Below are 17,542 nucleotides of genomic sequence, written 5' to 3'. Positions count from 1 at the left end.
CTCATCACACAAGCCGCCGTTACGCAGTAGACAAGTGACGAAAAGCCTCCTTGGCAGGCTCGGCTCTACGGGTCCTTGATATTCCCCCGCTCCCATTGTCTCGCTACGAGGCATTGCGACGTCACAAAGGCACAAAATGCACTATCTGCACCCGTCAATACTGCAAGGGGACATGCAATATGACCTGGCCAGGAAGCTTCCTTATCGTTCACCGGGGGCTGGCAGATGATATCCCCATGCCACTGAGGCTGCTATAAGAAACCTCAACCCGCTCTTGTCTGCGGCTAGTGCGTTTCCTAAGCCATTGTTAGAGCTTGGTTTCTCCCTCCATACATTGCCGTCGTTATGGTTACATGCAGTCTCCCATCGCTGGGAGTAACTCTCCTTCTCACTGCTCTTGCCCATGCCCAGTTTCCTCCCACGCCACGAGACGTGAAAGTTGTCGAATCGCAGCTTGAAGAAGGTGTTCGAATCTCATACAAAGAGGCATGTGACTTCTTACTCAGCCTGTTGGCCATGTTCTCATCATATTCAGACAAAGCTGTGTGAGACTACGGAAGGCGTCCGAAGCTTCTCCGGCTATGTCCATCTTCCTGCCGGAGCACTCGCCGACTTGGGTGTCCCGGATCAGACGTATGAGATTAATACATATTTCTGGTTCTTTGAGTCCAGAAAGGATCCCAAAAATGCGCCCTTGTCAGTTTGGATGAATGGTAAGCAGTTTGTTGACACGTACATACACCACCGACTGACCTTGATTAGGTGGACCTGGGTCCAGCTCCATGCTTGGACTCTTGCGTGAGAATGGTCCGTGCTTTGTTCATTCCGATTCAAACAATACCTACATCAACGAGTGGTCGTGGAATAACGAAGGTTGGAAGGCCCAGACTGAGCCCAAATCACGGCCCATGACAAGCGCTGACCCAGTCTAGTGAATATGCTATATCTCGACCAACCCGTACAAGTCGGTCTTAGCTACGACAGCTTGGTGAACATTACCACCAACCTGGACACAGGTGAGCTGAAGGTCGTAGACTTCCAGGATACCCCGGTCCCTGCTCAGAACAATAGTTTCTATGTCGGTACTTACCCCAGTCAAAACTCCAATTTCACCACTCGAGGCACTGAAAATTCTGCACGAGCGCTTTGGAACTTTGCCCAGGTCTGGTTCCAAGATTTTCCTGAGCACAAGCCCAATGATGACAGAATATCAATTGCCACCGAATCTTATGGAGGTCGATACGGGCCCGCTTTTGCGGCCTACTTCCAGGAACAAAATGAGAAGATTGAAAACGGAACTTGGAATGAAGCTGGGGAGACGCATATTCTGCATCTGGACACACTTTTGATTATCAACGGCTGTATTGATCGATATGTACAGTGGCCAGGTTACCCAATGATGGCATACAATAACACGTACGGCATCCAAGCTGTGAATGAGAGCCGCTATCAGGAAGTGCTCAACAATTTGTACCGCAAAGGAGGTTGCTTGGAACAGATCGAAGTCTGCCAGAACCTCAGCCTCGCGTATGATCCCACCAATCAAGGTTTTAATGCCACTGTTAACAAGGCATGTGAGGCTGCGGAGACCTTCTGTTCCGAGCAAATACGGGACCCCTACTTTGATACCGATTTGAATTACTACGATATATCAGCGCCTGGTGCAGCATCATACCCTCCACCCTGGTACGAAGGCTTTCTCAACCAACCCCATGTACAACAGGACCTCGGAGTACCGCTCAACTGGACCCAGTCAAACTTGGCAGTGTCCAAATCATTCCGTAGTATAGGTGATTATCCACGTCCAAATTGGAAGGGAGACTTGGCCTACTTGCTTGAGGAGGGAATCAAAGTCACGCTGGTTTACGGTGACCGCGACTATGCTTGTAATTGGTATGGAGGAGAACTTCTCTCACTTGCCATACCGTACGAAAATGCCACTTCATTTGCCAATGCGGGTTATGCGCCCGTAGTGGTGAACGATACATATATTGGTGGTCAGGTACGCCAGTACGGTAACCTATCATTTACACGCGTTTACGAAGCTGGCCATGAAGTTCCTGCTTATCAACCGGAGACTGCATACAGGATCTTCATGCGCTCTCTATTCAATCGAGACATCAGCACTGGTAATGTCTCTACTGCCAACAACGCCAGCTACGCGACAGAAGGTCCAGCGGACGTGTCCAACATCACCAATGTACCGATAGTCGATCCAGGAGCACAGTGCTATGTCTTGGATCCTGGCCAGTGTACCAAGGAGCAGTGGAAGTCTGTGATGAACGGCACTGCCCTTGTTCGCAACTGGATAGTCGTGGATGCTAACACGAGCCACCTTTTCCCAGACTTAATATCTAATAGCACTGCAGGGAATGGAACGATTCCGTCGACCACAGGCAACTCCATGCCCATCTACACGGGAGCTGCGCCTGGTAGTATCTTCTTAAGTGCTTTCAACAAGGCTTTGTTTGCAGCAGGCATTGGCAGCATCCTCTTCATATGAGGTCTGCCCCCCATAATCGAAATTACGATGGACAATGCAGTTTTCAAGCGCACGAATTCTTCAAATGAAAAACCCGATATTCCTAAGAATTATCAGATGAACAATAACGTCCATAAAATATGCCTGAGGTGCATTGGCTTTCGGCTGGAAATGTTGGTTGGTCTGGAAGCAGCCATAATCTGCGTTGGATCACATATGAGCTAGTGATTGAAATAGGGACCCTATTGCATCACCATTCTGTCTGTACCGGACCTCCACGGGCTTCTCTTTACTTTTTTCTACTTTCCGTTTCTATGCCACCCATTGCGGATTTTGAGGTTGACATGACGTCATGACTTGTGCCTCCCGAGATCAAAGTTTTCCTCTGTGAACATTATCTGTACTTTGGCATGCCATCTTCAGCACATCACTAAAACTTCCCCAACAAGCAAATCTTCAAAATGGCGAGAAACGCGTATTCAGCATTCCAGAAACACCTGTTGTTCTTCTCAACCCCCACAACCCCACCTAGACTTACGTTCAAGTCAGCCCTGCGGGCCGGCGTGTCCCTCGGATTGGACTTTCCCGTGGCAGTCCTGCTGAGTGTTTCTCTAAGAATTCTCTATGCGCCATTTCCCTACTTCTGGTCTCCTATCATCGTCGACAAGATCCCGGCTTCGTCCCACCGTACTCAGCTGGAAAATGCTACGCTTCCACAGGGAAAGACTAATTACACATGCTCCGAGCTTCTGTCTCTCTTGCAACAAAGCGAAAACGGGGGACGTAACAAAGTGTGGTTGTCGCACAAGATAGACCAAGGCCACATTGTGGGATTTTGGACGATGGCAGCAAACACACAGTCGCATACTGTTAGCAAAGAGGATGTCGAGCGGTTTCAGCAAGGCAACTGGGAAAACGCTGTAGTTGAGAGACGGAGAGGGCGTCATGACGTGTTGCCGCTCTGGAGAGGTGGACCTATCTGGATAGGTGGCCATAGCTGGGCCGTCCGTAGGGTACTAAATGTTAGGGTTTATGAAACCAAAGAACTTTAATCTTCAATAGACTTGGTCTACGGATGTAGAAAGTGTTGGTCCGCGAGTCTTTCTGACATACAATACTACAATCGCAGAGTCTTCCAAATGGTCTACTTACTATTGACTGGTTCTGGGGTAGTTTCATGGATGTAGTGATGCAACATCTCATCTATGCGAGGTGAGATGTAGTTTGAAAATAATGACTTTCACTATGATCTTTAAGGCATTAGACCGTAGAGCTTGTAATGCTATAGCTTGCGGCTCTTGCTCTTGACAGTATATCTGGAAAGTAACCACCGGGATTCGTACATGAAGTTGATCACAAGAGCTTCTTGCAAGCTTTCCAAAAATAGGCGTCAGGGTAGTTGTGGCCAGTTGATGCGCCTGGACGCAGGCTGTCAGGTACAGTAGTCGAAGCTAGAAGATTGGTCAGGCTCGTAAAAGCATTTGATGCGCAACATTGCGGCTCTTGTTTTAGCGACCAAAACGGTGAGAAGTAGCAATGCCCATTTGACGTAACTCTTGAATCAATTTACCTCAAACACGCAACAAGACGGAGAGTTCTTTGGCCAAGTCGGAGCCGAGCCATAGCTGCTTGTTTAGGAATAAAGGAGCCTGTAGCATGCTCCGCGTGCACTGGCCAGACTCGGAGCTTCTTCCGCTGTACTATTGTCGCAAGTTGTAAGTAAAAGCCGCAGCTGGTTGGATACGCGTATTAGTACTGGGTAAAGTTGCTCATAGGAGTGCTGATATTGGCGCATTAGGGTACTCGCTTCCAGAGCTACAACAAGTGATGCGCCTGTCTGATAGAGCTGCCCGTGGCCTAACAGTTCGCTGATAATATGTATGCCTCAGGCAGCTCCGAGAAGTACGATGGCTGAACGACTCCGGACTGGTGGCGCTTACGTAACGGGGACCAGCCCCTTTCTTGGATCCCCATGTCGCACCAAGTACAAACACCGTACGTCGCGCAATTCACGGTCCAAGACTTAACGCATACACGCCGTCGCGCTCGTATGCCACCCTGCGCCCAAAGTCAAGTAGTCCACAACGACCAAACGTCAAAACCGAGTTTTGTTCCAGCCAAGCCATTCACTCTTTCATCAAGTTGTTTTGCGCCATGGCAAAGTGTCTCGTTTTAGCTAAAACACGTCAGCTCAGCTATGGCGCCCTATAGACTGCTAACATAAGTCAATGCTACTAAGAGTCTCCTTTGCTACATCTGCTCTGCAGTAGATCAGGCACTGCAGCTGTACCCTCAAATACAATACAATTCTTTCTTTCTCGTGTTTGCTGTCTTTGTCACGAAGTCTTTTTCAATTCCTTCCTTCTTCACTAACGGGCAGGTCTCCCAACAACATTTCTTTTAATTACCCATGTCTTTGAGGTCAGAACAATGCCCAGTCTCCGGTATGGCTGGTGGTCATTGCCCAGCGGAGTCAGCTGCTGCTAGCAAGAACGGAAGTCGGATGGGTCCCCGGGGGTGTACATTCTCTGGATTTGCCGCGCCTGGAGACGTGCATGCTGCGTTTGGAGTAATGTCAAATCCCACGCACTTGGAAATAGCCGTTTCTAATGATAATAGATACCGCAACATGCCAACGTTGAAGAGTTCCTTCGACAAAGGTTGACAAGCCATCAATCGAAGCTAGGATGATTTTGCTGACCAATTTAGGGAACGTAAGGCAATCAATGAGCTGATATATTCCAACGTGCCTTCCATGGCCGAGATTAAAGAAATTCAAAATGCTAAAGGTGTCAAGAGTCTTGACACTCTCAACATGGATGAACGAGATTTACTGGCAATTGCGCTTGGTGCACCCGCTCGTCAAGTCATACTACGAGCGGAAGAAGTCGGCCCTGCAACCGGTTGGCGAGATGGCTACTTAAGCACCGAGTATGGCTTCCAACCTCCAGACACAAGCGAGGCTCCTGGTGCCCTACGCAACTCTCCAGGACGAGTATGGATGGATCTGTGCACAAGAATGCCTGGCTGCGTTGCTCGCGGTCGAGTGCGGGAATCAATCGCAGCATTACCAATCATTCAAGGAACGGCCGACACCATCCCAGACAAGGCTCTATGGGCAGCTCTGGTCGCCCTTGGTATGCTTTGCTCTATCTACCGGTATGAAGAGCGACACGATGGCAATGAGGGCATCAATGTAGCTGCGAAGCCTTTCAAACTGAAGGGTGTTCCTATATGCGACGATCTTGGCGACGAGGTCCAAGGCATTCCTCGCAGCATTGGTCTTCCCTACGTTCAGATTTCCATTCGGATGGGTCGGTCCATTCCCCACCTTACCTTTTTCGACCAGTCGTCTTTCAATGTCGACTACGTCGACCCACTTTCGAAATATCCCTATGTCGGTCGCTTCGACAACATCAAGTTGCGATGGGGCATGTTCGGTGACAGTGCTGAGAATGCGTTCCTTAAAGGCTGTGCCGACACGTCGGCGAGCTTTCAGCATGGTCCTGATGCCATTGCGGCGTGTCAAGAACACGTCATGAACCGTAACAACGAGGGACTTCTTCGTGAACTCATTCGCTTGAAGGAGATCTTGGAACGAATGCCCACAGCCTTCAACACCATATCGCCCAACGATAGGTCTGGCGAGAACTATGTGTCTCCTACTGAGTGGGTACGCTGGGCCAAGTTCTCGGCGCCTCTATCCAAACGATGCCCAGCTACTTCCGGCCTACAGTTTCCTCCGTAAGTCAATTGATTCATCTGAAAGTTCTTTACTAATGTATTCAGGTACCTGGTCATGGATGCTTTCCTTGGTCGCAAAAAGTATGACTCATTCCTTGGTGCTGAGGGTGTGCATCTTCGAGCATGGCTGCCATCGAACCTTCGTGCGTTCATTGCTTCCATCGAGTATCACTATCAGATACCAGAATATGTGAAAGCATCTGGAGACCCCAGATTGATGGGCGTGCTCGATGGCGTGGTGGAGGCATATACTGGTGAGCGAGGCTTCATGGGTGCCCATCGGTACAAAGTGTTTGGTGTAAGTATGTTCTAATCCATACGTTGATCTGACTGACATCGAGAAGCTACTCGAGTGCGCCGGCAAGTCTGGTCGGACTGAGACAAATGGAGCTTCTGGAGCTGCTGACGCTATGAGGCCCTGGGAGAAAACGCATGCAGAGTTTTCTGAGGCTATGAAAGAACGGCTGGAGCCTTTCCGTGGACAACGCGATATCGAACCACATGAAATGCGTGGTACGTTCGAAGAATGTCGATACCGGGGCAGAATCCTAAGCAGAAACTTTGTCGATTCGGACCCCAAGCGCTCCATCGCAATGGTCACTCTGGACATTCAAGACACCGGCATTACCTTCCAACCTGGCGACCGACTTGCTATCATGCCAATGAATAGCTGGACGGAGTGTGCGAAGGTTGCAGCTGCGCTAGGCCTTGATACGATGCTTTCCGATCCTGTCAGTCTGGATCGTATATGGACAAGATACGCTGCTCATATGGGCGCCATCTCGCATACAGAGAAGCCTCAGCTCACTGTCATTGATATCCTACGCAAGGGTCATCTTGCGCCGATAACCAAGAAGCTTGCTACAAAGCTGCATACCCTGCTACGAGCATCATCACATGTCGTGTTGCAGGTCCTAGCCACAGACGAATGGCCTGTACGAGCCTCACTCGGTGACTTACTTCAAGAAGCTGTAAAAGACACTTCGCCACGCATCTGGGACCAAGCATTCGACCTCTCCGGCAATCTGGCCTGGCTGACAGATCTCATCTCTGTCGAGGTACCACGTACTTACAGTATCTCCAACTACTCTGACGAACTTCTCCCCAGCACTGTGGACTTGGTATGTATTGTTACCCTAGAATGATATCCGGAACTGACGTATGTAGACAATATCTCGTTCGGAGTACGACCTCTGCCCCTTGTTCGCCGGCACTGAAAAGCATGTGCGAAACGGTGTTAGCAGTGGTTTCCTAAACCCGCCAGTAGCCGAAGAGATGGATGTACTCGACGACGAGGAGATATTAATTGGCGTGTCGAGGCCTTTCTCGTTCCAGCTGCCACATGACGATACCTCGCCTGTTGCACTGTTCGCAGGTGGCAGCGGCATCGCACCTTTCCGCAGTTTTTGGCAAGCTCGTTGCGGTCAAGCATGGGGGAAAACTGTCTTGTATCTCGGTGTACAGTCCCGGCAAAAGTTCTGTTACGAATCCGAGCTTCGTCAATATGTCAACGAGGGATTGATGGAAGTGCATACGGCATTTTCGCGCGACACGAATGGCCTAGTGTACGATCCCGTTTCTAGAGATCTTGTGGAGAGGGAGATGCCCTCAAGGTACATTGATGGACTTATCGTGGAGCAAGGGCAGTCTATATGCGATCTCGTTATGTCAAAGGTAAGTTCGATGCTCCCAATCCCTGGGGTCTTCGCTGACGTGCTTGGGTCACAGAAGCAAGGTGGCATTGGTGGCTACCTTTACGTATGCGGTTCAGTCGGAGTGTTCGACTCAGTGATGTCCGGCATTCGACAGGCGCTCTACAACCATCGATCACCTACTATGGAAACTGTGGAGACCATAATGAACACTGCATTTGCCGAGCGACGCTTTATGCTCGACGTCTTCATGACCCCAAGACCTCTACCTTGTAACCAACCTACGATTTCGCTTTCCCAGCTCGCCGTTCACACCGGCCATGTGAAAGGTTCGCGCGTATGGATTGGAGTGCATGGTAAAGTGTATGACGTGTAAGTATACAGTCCACTCACCCAATGGCTCACGCATACTAAGACCATCGCAGCACCGACTTTTGTACAATGCACCCAGGCGGTACCAATATCATCAAATCCAACGGCGGTGTAGACTGCACTAAGTCTTTCGATCTACTAGCCCATACCAACAATCCCGAGGTCTCGTCTCTGTTGACCAAGTACTACATTGGAGAATTGACCCCAAAGCCCGCTTTCCAATCCGAGGAGATCGGCATGCTTTACGATCTATGGAAGGGTTATCTTCGTGTCGCAACTGAACAAGTGGTCGCGGCGAGCTTCGAGGTTGGTATGATAACAGAGTCGTCGCTCGTGTGGTTCCAAGGTGACCTCTTCAACATGGGAGGTGTCCGCAGATTCTACCACTACCAGTCTCGACTACTAGAGGGCGGTTTCTCTACCCTCTTTGGAGCGAAACTGCAAGAGCTCTACCTCAAGATCTCATTCACTCTCGCCAATGTTTCTTCTGCTAACACCAAGTTGTCCGACGTCCTCGGTGTAATCGCCCGTGCTAAAAGCTCCCACGATGCCGTCACGGCGTCCAACGAGATTTCTCAAATCGGCCAATTCACCTGCGACAGCGAATCTGCTCGCCACCATGAGAAAGGTATCATCGCATATGCGCAGCGGTCTGTTCAATACGATATGGAGTTTCTTGAAGCAATCAGGGAAGAAGCCTGTACTGGCATGGATGCTTTTGACAGTATCATGGAGCTTGATGCTCCCTCTAATTCTGAACGCGTCACTGCGCTTTCCACGTTTCTCATGCAAGTACTCGAAAGGATGGCAAACCGCCTTGAAGGTTTCTACGCCAAGCTCGCCCGTCATTCCGTATTCCAACCCGAGATGGAAAGAAACCCGGCTCGTGCTCGTTGGAACATCCTGAAGCGAAAGGTTTGGGACGGGTCCTTTTTCATTCTAGCCCGCGAAGCATCCATTCAGCCCACTGTTAGATACCCCACCAACGGTGTCGATTTCGATCGTGTTGTATCGCAAATCGAGATGAGTTTGAGCAAATCTTCAACGATGACACCACAGATCATGGGGCTCAACGAGCAACATGCCGCTCGTGCGATGAGCACTGCAAGTGGCACCCCTACGTACGAAGTGCACACGCAAAATAACGCCCTCAAGGCGATGTCGACTTTCATTGACTCTAACAAAAAGGCCATTCGGCGTCTGAGTAAACTCCCACAGGCCATTGACCTGCAGCAATTGATGCAAACCTATGGATCGCTACCACAGGGCAATCATGCTCTGCCAACGCCACCGTCAAGTCGATCACCCTCCATGTCGTCATCGACAAGATTTCCAATGGGACGCCGAAGATCCAGGACGGTCAACGACATGCCGCAGCTATTGCAACGTCGTACCACCGGAGCATCTGACTTAACACGCTCAAACTCAGGTGCATCAGCTCATCCATCACCAACTGCCGCCATGTCAGCATTAATGACCAAAATGAACACTCGCAACAAATCCATAACCTCACCAATCCATCGAAGTCCCGACCATATTGATCAGGATCGCGCGCGCTCAGTGCAAGCGTTATTTCTGCAGAGGCCGGATAGAATGGTTGGTCTAGGAAATGCAGGATCGGACTATGGAGGTGGTAGTCGTATGGATAGCCCGCATATGCGCTCGAAGAGTACTACCGGTAACCTAAGGGCGTTTCGACTGCAAGCAAGTACCATGGCTGGGGGCATGAATCGGAGAAGCGATATGAGTCGGACATGAATAGACCTTAGACTTCTATAAATTAGTTAAAGATATCCAATTAAGTTTTTTTTAAAAAAGAAAAAGTATTTGTATGTTCTGGGAAGTATACTTGAAGTGGGATGCAAGGATATTTGAGTAGTAGCTACTTACTGTTGGTAATCCGGCCTTACCTTGACTTTTGAGGTAGTAAAGACTATCCTAGCTATACACAGTGTATAAAAGTAGCCAATAGATATCGGTGTTAAAATGGTACATCATCCCAGTGCGTGTCCACCGTGAAAACTTCGTGCTCGTAAGCTGCGCTACTGTACCATCCTGCGCAATAACAGAGCTGAGCTCCGCTAACGTCGGCCGTTTGTTTCTTTAATCCGCCGTCGTCGTATTATGATTGCTTTCAATATGCCTACAGATTTCATCGTATCTTGTTACTATCTAATCGAGATGTTAATCGAGATGTTCTACAGAGCTCCGAGCGTAGGAACAACTAGCAAAGCGCTTTCTGTCCACCTCCTAGATTTCAATGTAAACTTGTTTTTCGGTTTACTTCTGTCTAGTATGCTAATAAGGTGTACAGACTTTCAAGACCCTGAAAGTCACACTTTTATCTAAGGCAGGCCAAGATTACGGCTTAGCGAGTGAAGGTAGGCGACAGGCACATCAGCAGAAGCAGAAATTCTACTTCAAAAAAGTGCGGTCGTATGGGCAAAGCGAACATTATTGGCCAGACAGTGCTCATGCATAGGGCCCGGGCACAGGCACTGTTGCAAAAAGGTCTAGAGCCGCCACAAGGCTCGCTTCACTTTCCAGCCTCTGGACGATATTAGGGGTGGGTATACCTTGATCTGCCTTGCTGACTGCAGCATAGTCCACCTGATGCGCTGTCTGCACTATTCTGGTGCAGACCACCGGTATGGAAATATTGCGCACATGATCTGATCGCACTGCCCTGGACTTTATGGTCTGCAATCATGACCGAGCAAGCTGGAAATGATATCGAAGCTCTTACTTAGACGACTGACCTCTTCAAGAGAAAAATATAGTTGTGGTATACTAGGCTGATACGATCCTTCAGGTCGAACGCCGGCGCTCAGTTCAATCTATCTGAATAGCCTTGCGATGTGCTTCAGGTGAATTGTTAACCCACAGTCAAGGTATTGAAGCCGTGGGCTGCTCTTCGCTGTCTCTCTTTGCAATGCATTGCCTGTCCTTTCTGGATTTGTGATGATTGCGAAGTATATCGAGTCTTGCAAAATTGGTTCCACATCCCCACCTTCTGCCATCTGAAAGTACGCCACCGCATGTAACTGCGCTGTCTACATCGTGAAGTCTCATATGACGGGTGAAATCGCTATATCTGGCGAACGTTTTTTCGTAACGTGGGCATTCCCATCGATGATTGTCGCCGTGAGTTGTAAGATGCGAATCCAAGTTGTAATTCTTGGTGAAAAGTTTGTCGCAACGTGAATAAATGTGCTCTCTCTTCGTTCTCTGGCGCTTGGCAAACTCCATAGGCTTCGCTGGCTGAGGTTCTGATTGTTCTGATGTTGGACTGCCTGCTGTGTCTGAAATTGCCAACAAGGGTTGCAACTGGGGAACAATTTGAGGTTCATCCTCTGTCGTAGCTTCGGGTTCTGGCGAAACTTCGTGCATGCTGTCATTGATCTCCTCATCTGTAAGAAAGATGTGCTAAAGCTCCGTCATGTCCGGGTGATTCTCCTTGAGCTGTCTAGTTAGTTGTGCCTGCGTCGCGAACCCTATTTGAGAGCCCCTGCAATGTTCGTCTGTGCAACGAGATGGGCGCTCGTGTCGTTCGACATATTTCTCGCGCTCCTCCAACGTCGAGAATCCGTTCGTGGAGTATCTACAGCTAAATCTCGGGCACCTGAACAGATTGCAACTGTACATGTCGCTGAGTCCAGCCATGTCGGGATTCGGGCTGTGACTAACATAGGTCTCGATACAGCGACGGACAGCCTTCACAACGCCCGCGAATTTAAGAGCACGTTCCTCGAGACGCACGTCGCCGAAATGCTTCGGTTCTTTATCAGTCAAGACAAGTGCTGGCTGGAGTTTTGCAAAGCTTTGGCGATGGTTGAAATGCTGCAGCACGTCTCAAGTCCGTTTGGAGGCTAATTTGGCGACTGATGCAACGCTGACAGCTGGCTTGTTCCTGTATTGCTCAACCATCACTTCAAGGGACTCCATGAGGTCGCGATAGGGATTAAACTGATCGGGAGGAGCTGAGCTCATGCTTGCCTCCAAATGCCGAAGCCAATACAGAATGGAGTACTCCATAAACCCATACTCTCTAGCGAGAACCTGGTTTTCTGAAGGGTCCTGAAACGATGGCAAATTCAAGTAGTCAATGCAGAGCGTTGCCATCTGGAGCGCTCTAGCGGTGACGTCGATAAAGCCACTCTTCGCTAGATACCTTGTGGCGTCTCAGATATCTCGTTCAGCTGTTATGATCACAGAATACTTACATTCTTGCAGTCATGTGAACCAGCTCAATGCTCCCATCTTCTTGAACATCCACCAGCGATTCACAAAGGTCCTTGGGATGAACTCGAAATTGTCCCCGTTCGAACCCAACAGCCCTTTCATCTACATTAAATGACCTCATTGTTTGTGTCTCATGCATTTTCAACGATCGCTTTGCACAAACAAGCCAGCCAAGAAGTAGTAAAGCCTCCTGGCGTTGGGGGGTAACAGGTTTGTTTTCGATGGTCCGCATAATTCGAGCCTACCTAAGCTATGAAGTTAGCCAACCGAGTGAAACGTCCAGTACTTACATCACTTACACCTTGTCTAGGTTATTCAGATCAGTTTCAAAGGTCTCCATCTCACGGTCCAGGTTTTCTTGCGAGCTCTGGCTGTGGATATTGATCCAAACAAGATGAGCAAATAGGAAGACTCCTTGACGTTTTTTCTATTGTCAGTAAGGCAAGCATATTGTTCAAAGCAGACATACCTGCATCTGCTGCAGAAACGCGTTGGGCGATCTCGTGCGTGTAGTCTTCTTCGACTTGAAATTTCGGGACCAGTCTTTCGGCTTGTACCTTGCAGAAAGCTTCGACATCTTCCTCATTTTTGCCTGTGTCCGCTGTGATACTAGGAAGATCGCGATAGTCCTTTCGGGCGCAGTGATGTTGGCTGATGAACATACAATGAATACCATCGCGATCCTCTGGATGACCATTCTCGACAAGGTACCGAAACCAGCTCACGATGTCTCCTCTTTCCTTCCTTGAACATCATTCATCCAAACCATCAAGCACGAAGTAGGTAGACTCACAACTGGTCAAAGCGAATTTCAACAACTCTTCAATGAGGGGGCGAGAAGTGAGCACAGCGCTTCCACTACTACAACATCTGCTGTAAAAGTAGTCGAGAGTGTGAGGGGTTTTTTCGACAATTTGGGCAAGCAGAGTACGAGCCAAGGAAAGGAAGTTGTTTCGGTCGCTATCCTCTTGTTTGAAGTAGAAGAACAAGACCTTTGGACTTGACTCAAGCTTTTTCGCTTCTTTTATAACAAGGGATGCAAGGACCGTCTTACCTAAAACCGCATTGTAAGTCATTGTTCAATAAACGCACCAAGAACCCACCAGAACCAGGTTTTCCATTGAGCCACAATACTTTTGGGATAGCCAATGTGTCGGACTGTTCACCGAACCACTCTTGAAAGGCCATATTGTGTAACAACCACCTGCAGGTCCCTGGGTATGCAACGCGAATACGCCTCAGGTACTCTTGTTCATTTTCCATGTCGGTAGGTTTAATCCATGCATAGACAGCATATCTGCGAACCAAGTTTTGGCCATCACTTGCGTCATTCATGGCCTCCTCTTCGTGTGGGGAATTGATTCCAAATGAGTGAAATTGATCTACACTTGTCCGGCCATCAACAAGCTTGAGGCGAGACATCATGCGGGATATGATGGCCGTGAGACTAGATTTATGCCGCTTCCATGCCGTAGCAAAAAGCTCTGTCCAGACTGTTCGCTATCAACATCTAGCCAAGGTCAAATGGTGGGGCTGTCTTACAGCGCTGTTGAAAGTAGCTGACGAGCAATCGATTGACTTGGATGATTTCACTGTATGCGGCGATTAAGATCTCAGTCAGGCTTGGCTCACTCTGGAACAATTCTTTATACGTGGACAAGGACAGCTGAGCTCTTCCAATCTGTCCATAGATAGCGAGAATACCATTGAAAGCGTCCATGCAGGTGTTTGTTGTCTGCTGTTTGGATCAGTCGCACACCTTGACTGAAAGAACCGAACATACTTCGAGCAAGAATTTTACGGGTCCCTGGAGGACTCAGTCAGTTCGGCGCTTACTCTGCGTGAAGACAATCACGTACCCAAATGAATCCCATGATTTCTTGACTCCTAGGTAGTGTTGCAACAAGCTCGCCAAACTCGCCGAACCTCTTGAGAAATGGGTCCACACGGACAAGGCCTTGTTGTTGACGCTCTGCGTGCTGCGTGTGCTGTAAATTAACAACGTATTGCTTGAGATTATTCACAGTTATAGCAGGAAATCTTGCTCGATTTCTTCCATTCAAGATTTCGGCAAATCCTATCAGACATTCCCCCATTAAAAGTTCCAACCGCTCCGCGTCCTGGAGAGATTGGTCAAAGTTGAGATGTTTAACCCCATTGTCTACCAAAGTTGCTGGTAAACCTTCTACGCGTAATTCCTTGAGTATTTCGGCAACTTGCGCTGCATTGAGAGGTATTTCCTCACCTGGGATATCCAGTAGATCAGCAGAAGAGCGATTCCGCTTGAACATTCTATTCAAGAGTCCAAAGAACTCTTTACTATAAAAGGTTCTCTGAAATTGCATGTTCAAGTCGCCGTTGGTCGGTATGACAGATTGAACATGGTCATAGAGCTGAGTATGCATGCGTACCACCGCGTCCTTGACTTGTTGTCCACGGAAGAAGCGTTGAGGGCCTCTGCCGGATGGTCCATCGGCTATGCGAGCGTTTTTGTAGTCGCTGGCTCCCTGTGTGCCTTGGATGTCACAAGTCGCAACTTCAGACATGATACATCCTAGTGATCATATATCGCAGTCTCGAGTATATTTGGCTTGGCGAGGGGCGGCGTAGAAACCAGTAACGTGATTGTTCGGAATGCCGGTCATGTCGGTATCGCCAGGCAATGTTATAGGCTTCAGCTCCAGTAGGCCAAAGTCTGCAATATTTAGTTTCCTCTTCACGGTTAGAATGTTTTCAGGTTTCAAGTCCTGATGGTAGGCGATCTTTGTGCCTTTGTAAAGCTTGTGGAGCGTGCTCAGTCCTTCAGCAATGCCCTGCATCTGCGTCCAAAGCTCTTGGGACTCAAATGCGTTGCTTGGATCTTTGAGATAATCGTGAAGTGATTGCTCTGCTTCTTCCTGGAGGATAAAAAAGTGACTGCTGTGCCAATACGCTCCCAAAGCCACCATAAGGTGCGGATGGTCTTCTTCCTTGGAAAGTCTCTGGAGATTATACCATTCTTTCGCTGCCGCTCTGTGCAAGCCATGCTTGAATGTCTTGCGAGCAAACCTTGTGATATGCTACAAACGTCAGAAAATACGTGCAGTCATTCTTCGAGCTGTCGTACTTATCCGAAGTCTCGTGACCGATATTCGTCATGTTGGAATTCGAAGCATCGGACTTGGGCAAACGTACCCCCTTGAGCTCTGCATCCTCTTTTATCGGCAACAGCTTATTCGACATACATGGGTAGACAAGTAAATTCAATGAACGCGCTACCTGACAGTCGCGTGGCCTTGAAACGACCATGGCCCTTCGAAGCCGATCATGTCCATATATCAAACTACGGGCAAAAAGAACAATATTCTCTTGACAATCTACAGATCGATGAACCGTTGTGTCTACTAGGCTCGGTAAGACTAGTGCACACCAAACCAGATCATTGTTTTGAGTTCTTTGCAGGTTGTCGACGTGAAAGCACAGCCTCGACGGGAAGCCTTGGACTTTTTATACCGCACATATTCTCTTGGATCAAGTCAAAACTATGCTACATTCGACATCCATCCGAAAGGCGACTGTTTCGAGCTCTCTAGCAATGGTTATGCGTTTGCTCGTCTGGACAAGGCCTTCTGCAGCGCAGCTCGCCGGCTGGTGGGGCTTGAAGTTAGGTTTCAGGCGTACCTGGAGCGAAGGCGTTGGGAGGAAGTCTTAAGCACATGAGACCACTTGCAGATGGAACAGTGATGTTCTCGGTCGACGTGAACCTGAAGAGCTTGATGAATCATGCTGACAAAGTCGGTGACATCATCCTTAGCTCTGGAGTTTTCTTACAATGGCCAACGCATAATCCTGGCGGAGAGACCTATTACAATCCTTAGATTCTTCATGTCAAAGGCTTCCCATGAGAAACCTGACGACATGATGACCGAGGCAGAGGACACGCCAACGCCTGCTGACGTTACACATAAACCAACCCAGAGCAATCTGGAGTCTTCCCTGAACCACCAAGTCCACGTGGAACATATCGTTGGTTCTCTTCCTCACAAAAATATACTGCACGAGATCCGTACCGATACGAGTCGCATAAAGAGCACACTCATGAGGCCAGTATCACTGCACCTAAGATAGGGAAATGTAAGCTGACACATACTACAGGCACCAGATGATAGCGCTAGACTTCATCGCACAGCGAGAAAGCGGCAGGCCCTCTGCGGAGCTTACACATTGGCGAGAAAGGCGCAGAAAGGGTGAGATCCGGTATGCATCCATATTGCACATAGTGGAAGCAATGTTAAACTGATTTTCCAATAGTTTCCAGCATGTACTGACAAATTCCGAAACCCCCGAGCACCGTGAGGCTAGAGGAGGTATTCTTACAGATAACATGGGACTCGGCAAGTCGTTAATCATATTATCGGCAATTACAAGCTCTCTTCCAGACGCGGAGAATTTCACCTCGACTCCGACAGCGCATGCGAAAGAGTCAACAACTTTTCTAAAGCCATCACGAGCAACATTGATCATCGTTCCGTCCACAAGTAAATCCACTATGAGCTAGGCTCCACCACGATCAAAAAGAAAGCTGACTTTGATAGCTTTAATTGATAATTGGATAGACGAGATTCCCACATAAGTTCATTAACTTACTGTTGTGAAACCAATTGACAGACGCAGACACACGTATCCTTACAAAGTGACGTTCCACAAACACATCAGTACGGAACGGCATGCAGAAACACACCTTCTTCTCGAGAAAGACGTTATCTTCACTACATATGCCATAGCCATTGAGGACACTAAGAAAAATCTGTCGCCGTTATCAAGAATTCACTGGTTTCGCATTGTTTTGGATGAAGGTAGGGCCTGTGTTGTTCAAGCATATCTTTATTCACTGACCAGATATCATGCAGCTCACAAGATCCGGAATCAGAACACCAAGATGTTCAAGTCGATCCAAGAGCTTCCAGTGCATCGTCGTTGGTGTCTTACCGGAACACCCATCCAGAATCGTCTCGAAGATTTGGGCAGCCTGGTTGCCTTCCTTTGTCTCACAGAGCTAGAGCGCATGCCA

At 48.7% G+C, this 17,542-nt stretch overlaps 6 protein-coding genes across 6 annotated transcripts; 4 read left to right on the top strand and 2 right to left on the bottom strand.

The window, feature by feature from the left end:
* Positions 1 to 345: 345 nt before the first annotated feature.
* On the top strand, positions 346 to 2,503 carry COCCADRAFT_36636 (uncharacterized protein; the record flags this gene model as incomplete). Its single annotated transcript, XM_007713964.1, has 4 exons — positions 346 to 486; positions 536 to 713; positions 763 to 873; positions 933 to 2,503. 4 exons carry the CDS (start codon positions 346 to 348, stop codon positions 2,501 to 2,503), a joined length of 2,001 nt encoding a protein of 666 aa, XP_007712154.1.
* A 440-nt stretch (positions 2,504 to 2,943) lies between these two features.
* Positions 2,944 to 3,534, top strand: COCCADRAFT_95749 (uncharacterized protein; the record flags this gene model as incomplete). Its single annotated transcript, XM_007713963.1, has 1 exon — positions 2,944 to 3,534. The coding sequence occupies one exon, from the start codon at positions 2,944 to 2,946 to the stop codon at positions 3,532 to 3,534; it is 591 nt and encodes a 196-aa protein (XP_007712153.1).
* A 1,394-nt stretch (positions 3,535 to 4,928) lies between these two features.
* On the top strand, positions 4,929 to 10,008 carry COCCADRAFT_95795 (uncharacterized protein; the record flags this gene model as incomplete). The annotated part of the gene is made up of 8 exons (XM_007713962.1): positions 4,929 to 5,051; positions 5,102 to 5,142; positions 5,192 to 6,151; positions 6,272 to 6,524; positions 6,571 to 7,347; positions 7,394 to 7,900; positions 7,955 to 8,250; positions 8,304 to 10,008. The coding sequence occupies 8 exons, from the start codon at positions 4,929 to 4,931 to the stop codon at positions 10,006 to 10,008; spliced, it is 4,662 nt and encodes a 1,553-aa protein (XP_007712152.1).
* Positions 10,009 to 11,136: 1,128 nt separating this feature from the next.
* Positions 11,137 to 11,322, bottom strand: COCCADRAFT_95778 (uncharacterized protein; the record flags this gene model as incomplete). The annotated part of the gene is made up of 1 exon (XM_007713961.1): positions 11,137 to 11,322. One exon carries the CDS (start codon positions 11,320 to 11,322, stop codon positions 11,137 to 11,139), a length of 186 nt encoding a protein of 61 aa, XP_007712151.1.
* Positions 11,323 to 11,676: 354 nt separating this feature from the next.
* On the bottom strand, positions 11,677 to 15,714 carry COCCADRAFT_36633 (uncharacterized protein; the record flags this gene model as incomplete). The annotated part of the gene is made up of 12 exons (XM_007713960.1): positions 11,677 to 12,090; positions 12,133 to 12,421; positions 12,474 to 12,733; positions 12,794 to 12,906; positions 12,962 to 13,232; positions 13,269 to 13,546; positions 13,596 to 13,985; positions 14,035 to 14,227; positions 14,276 to 14,299; positions 14,352 to 15,046; positions 15,107 to 15,551; positions 15,667 to 15,714. 12 exons carry the CDS (start codon positions 15,712 to 15,714, stop codon positions 11,677 to 11,679), a joined length of 3,420 nt encoding a protein of 1,139 aa, XP_007712150.1.
* A 642-nt stretch (positions 15,715 to 16,356) lies between these two features.
* COCCADRAFT_4908 (uncharacterized protein) lies at positions 16,357 to 17,104 on the top strand (the record flags this gene model as incomplete). The annotated part of the gene is made up of 4 exons (XM_007713939.1): positions 16,357 to 16,578; positions 16,627 to 16,718; positions 16,783 to 17,009; positions 17,067 to 17,104. 4 exons carry the CDS (start codon positions 16,357 to 16,359, stop codon positions 17,102 to 17,104), a joined length of 579 nt encoding a protein of 192 aa, XP_007712129.1.
* Positions 17,105 to 17,542: the final 438 nt, after the last annotated feature.

This window comes from Bipolaris zeicola (assembly GCF_000523435.1).
Source record: "Bipolaris zeicola 26-R-13 unplaced genomic scaffold scaffold_71, whole genome shotgun sequence".
Taxonomy (NCBI): Eukaryota; Fungi; Ascomycota; class Dothideomycetes; order Pleosporales; family Pleosporaceae; genus Bipolaris; species Bipolaris zeicola.
The sequence above is the reverse complement of the archived record's forward strand: the minus strand, read 5'-3'. Positions and strand labels throughout refer to the sequence as shown.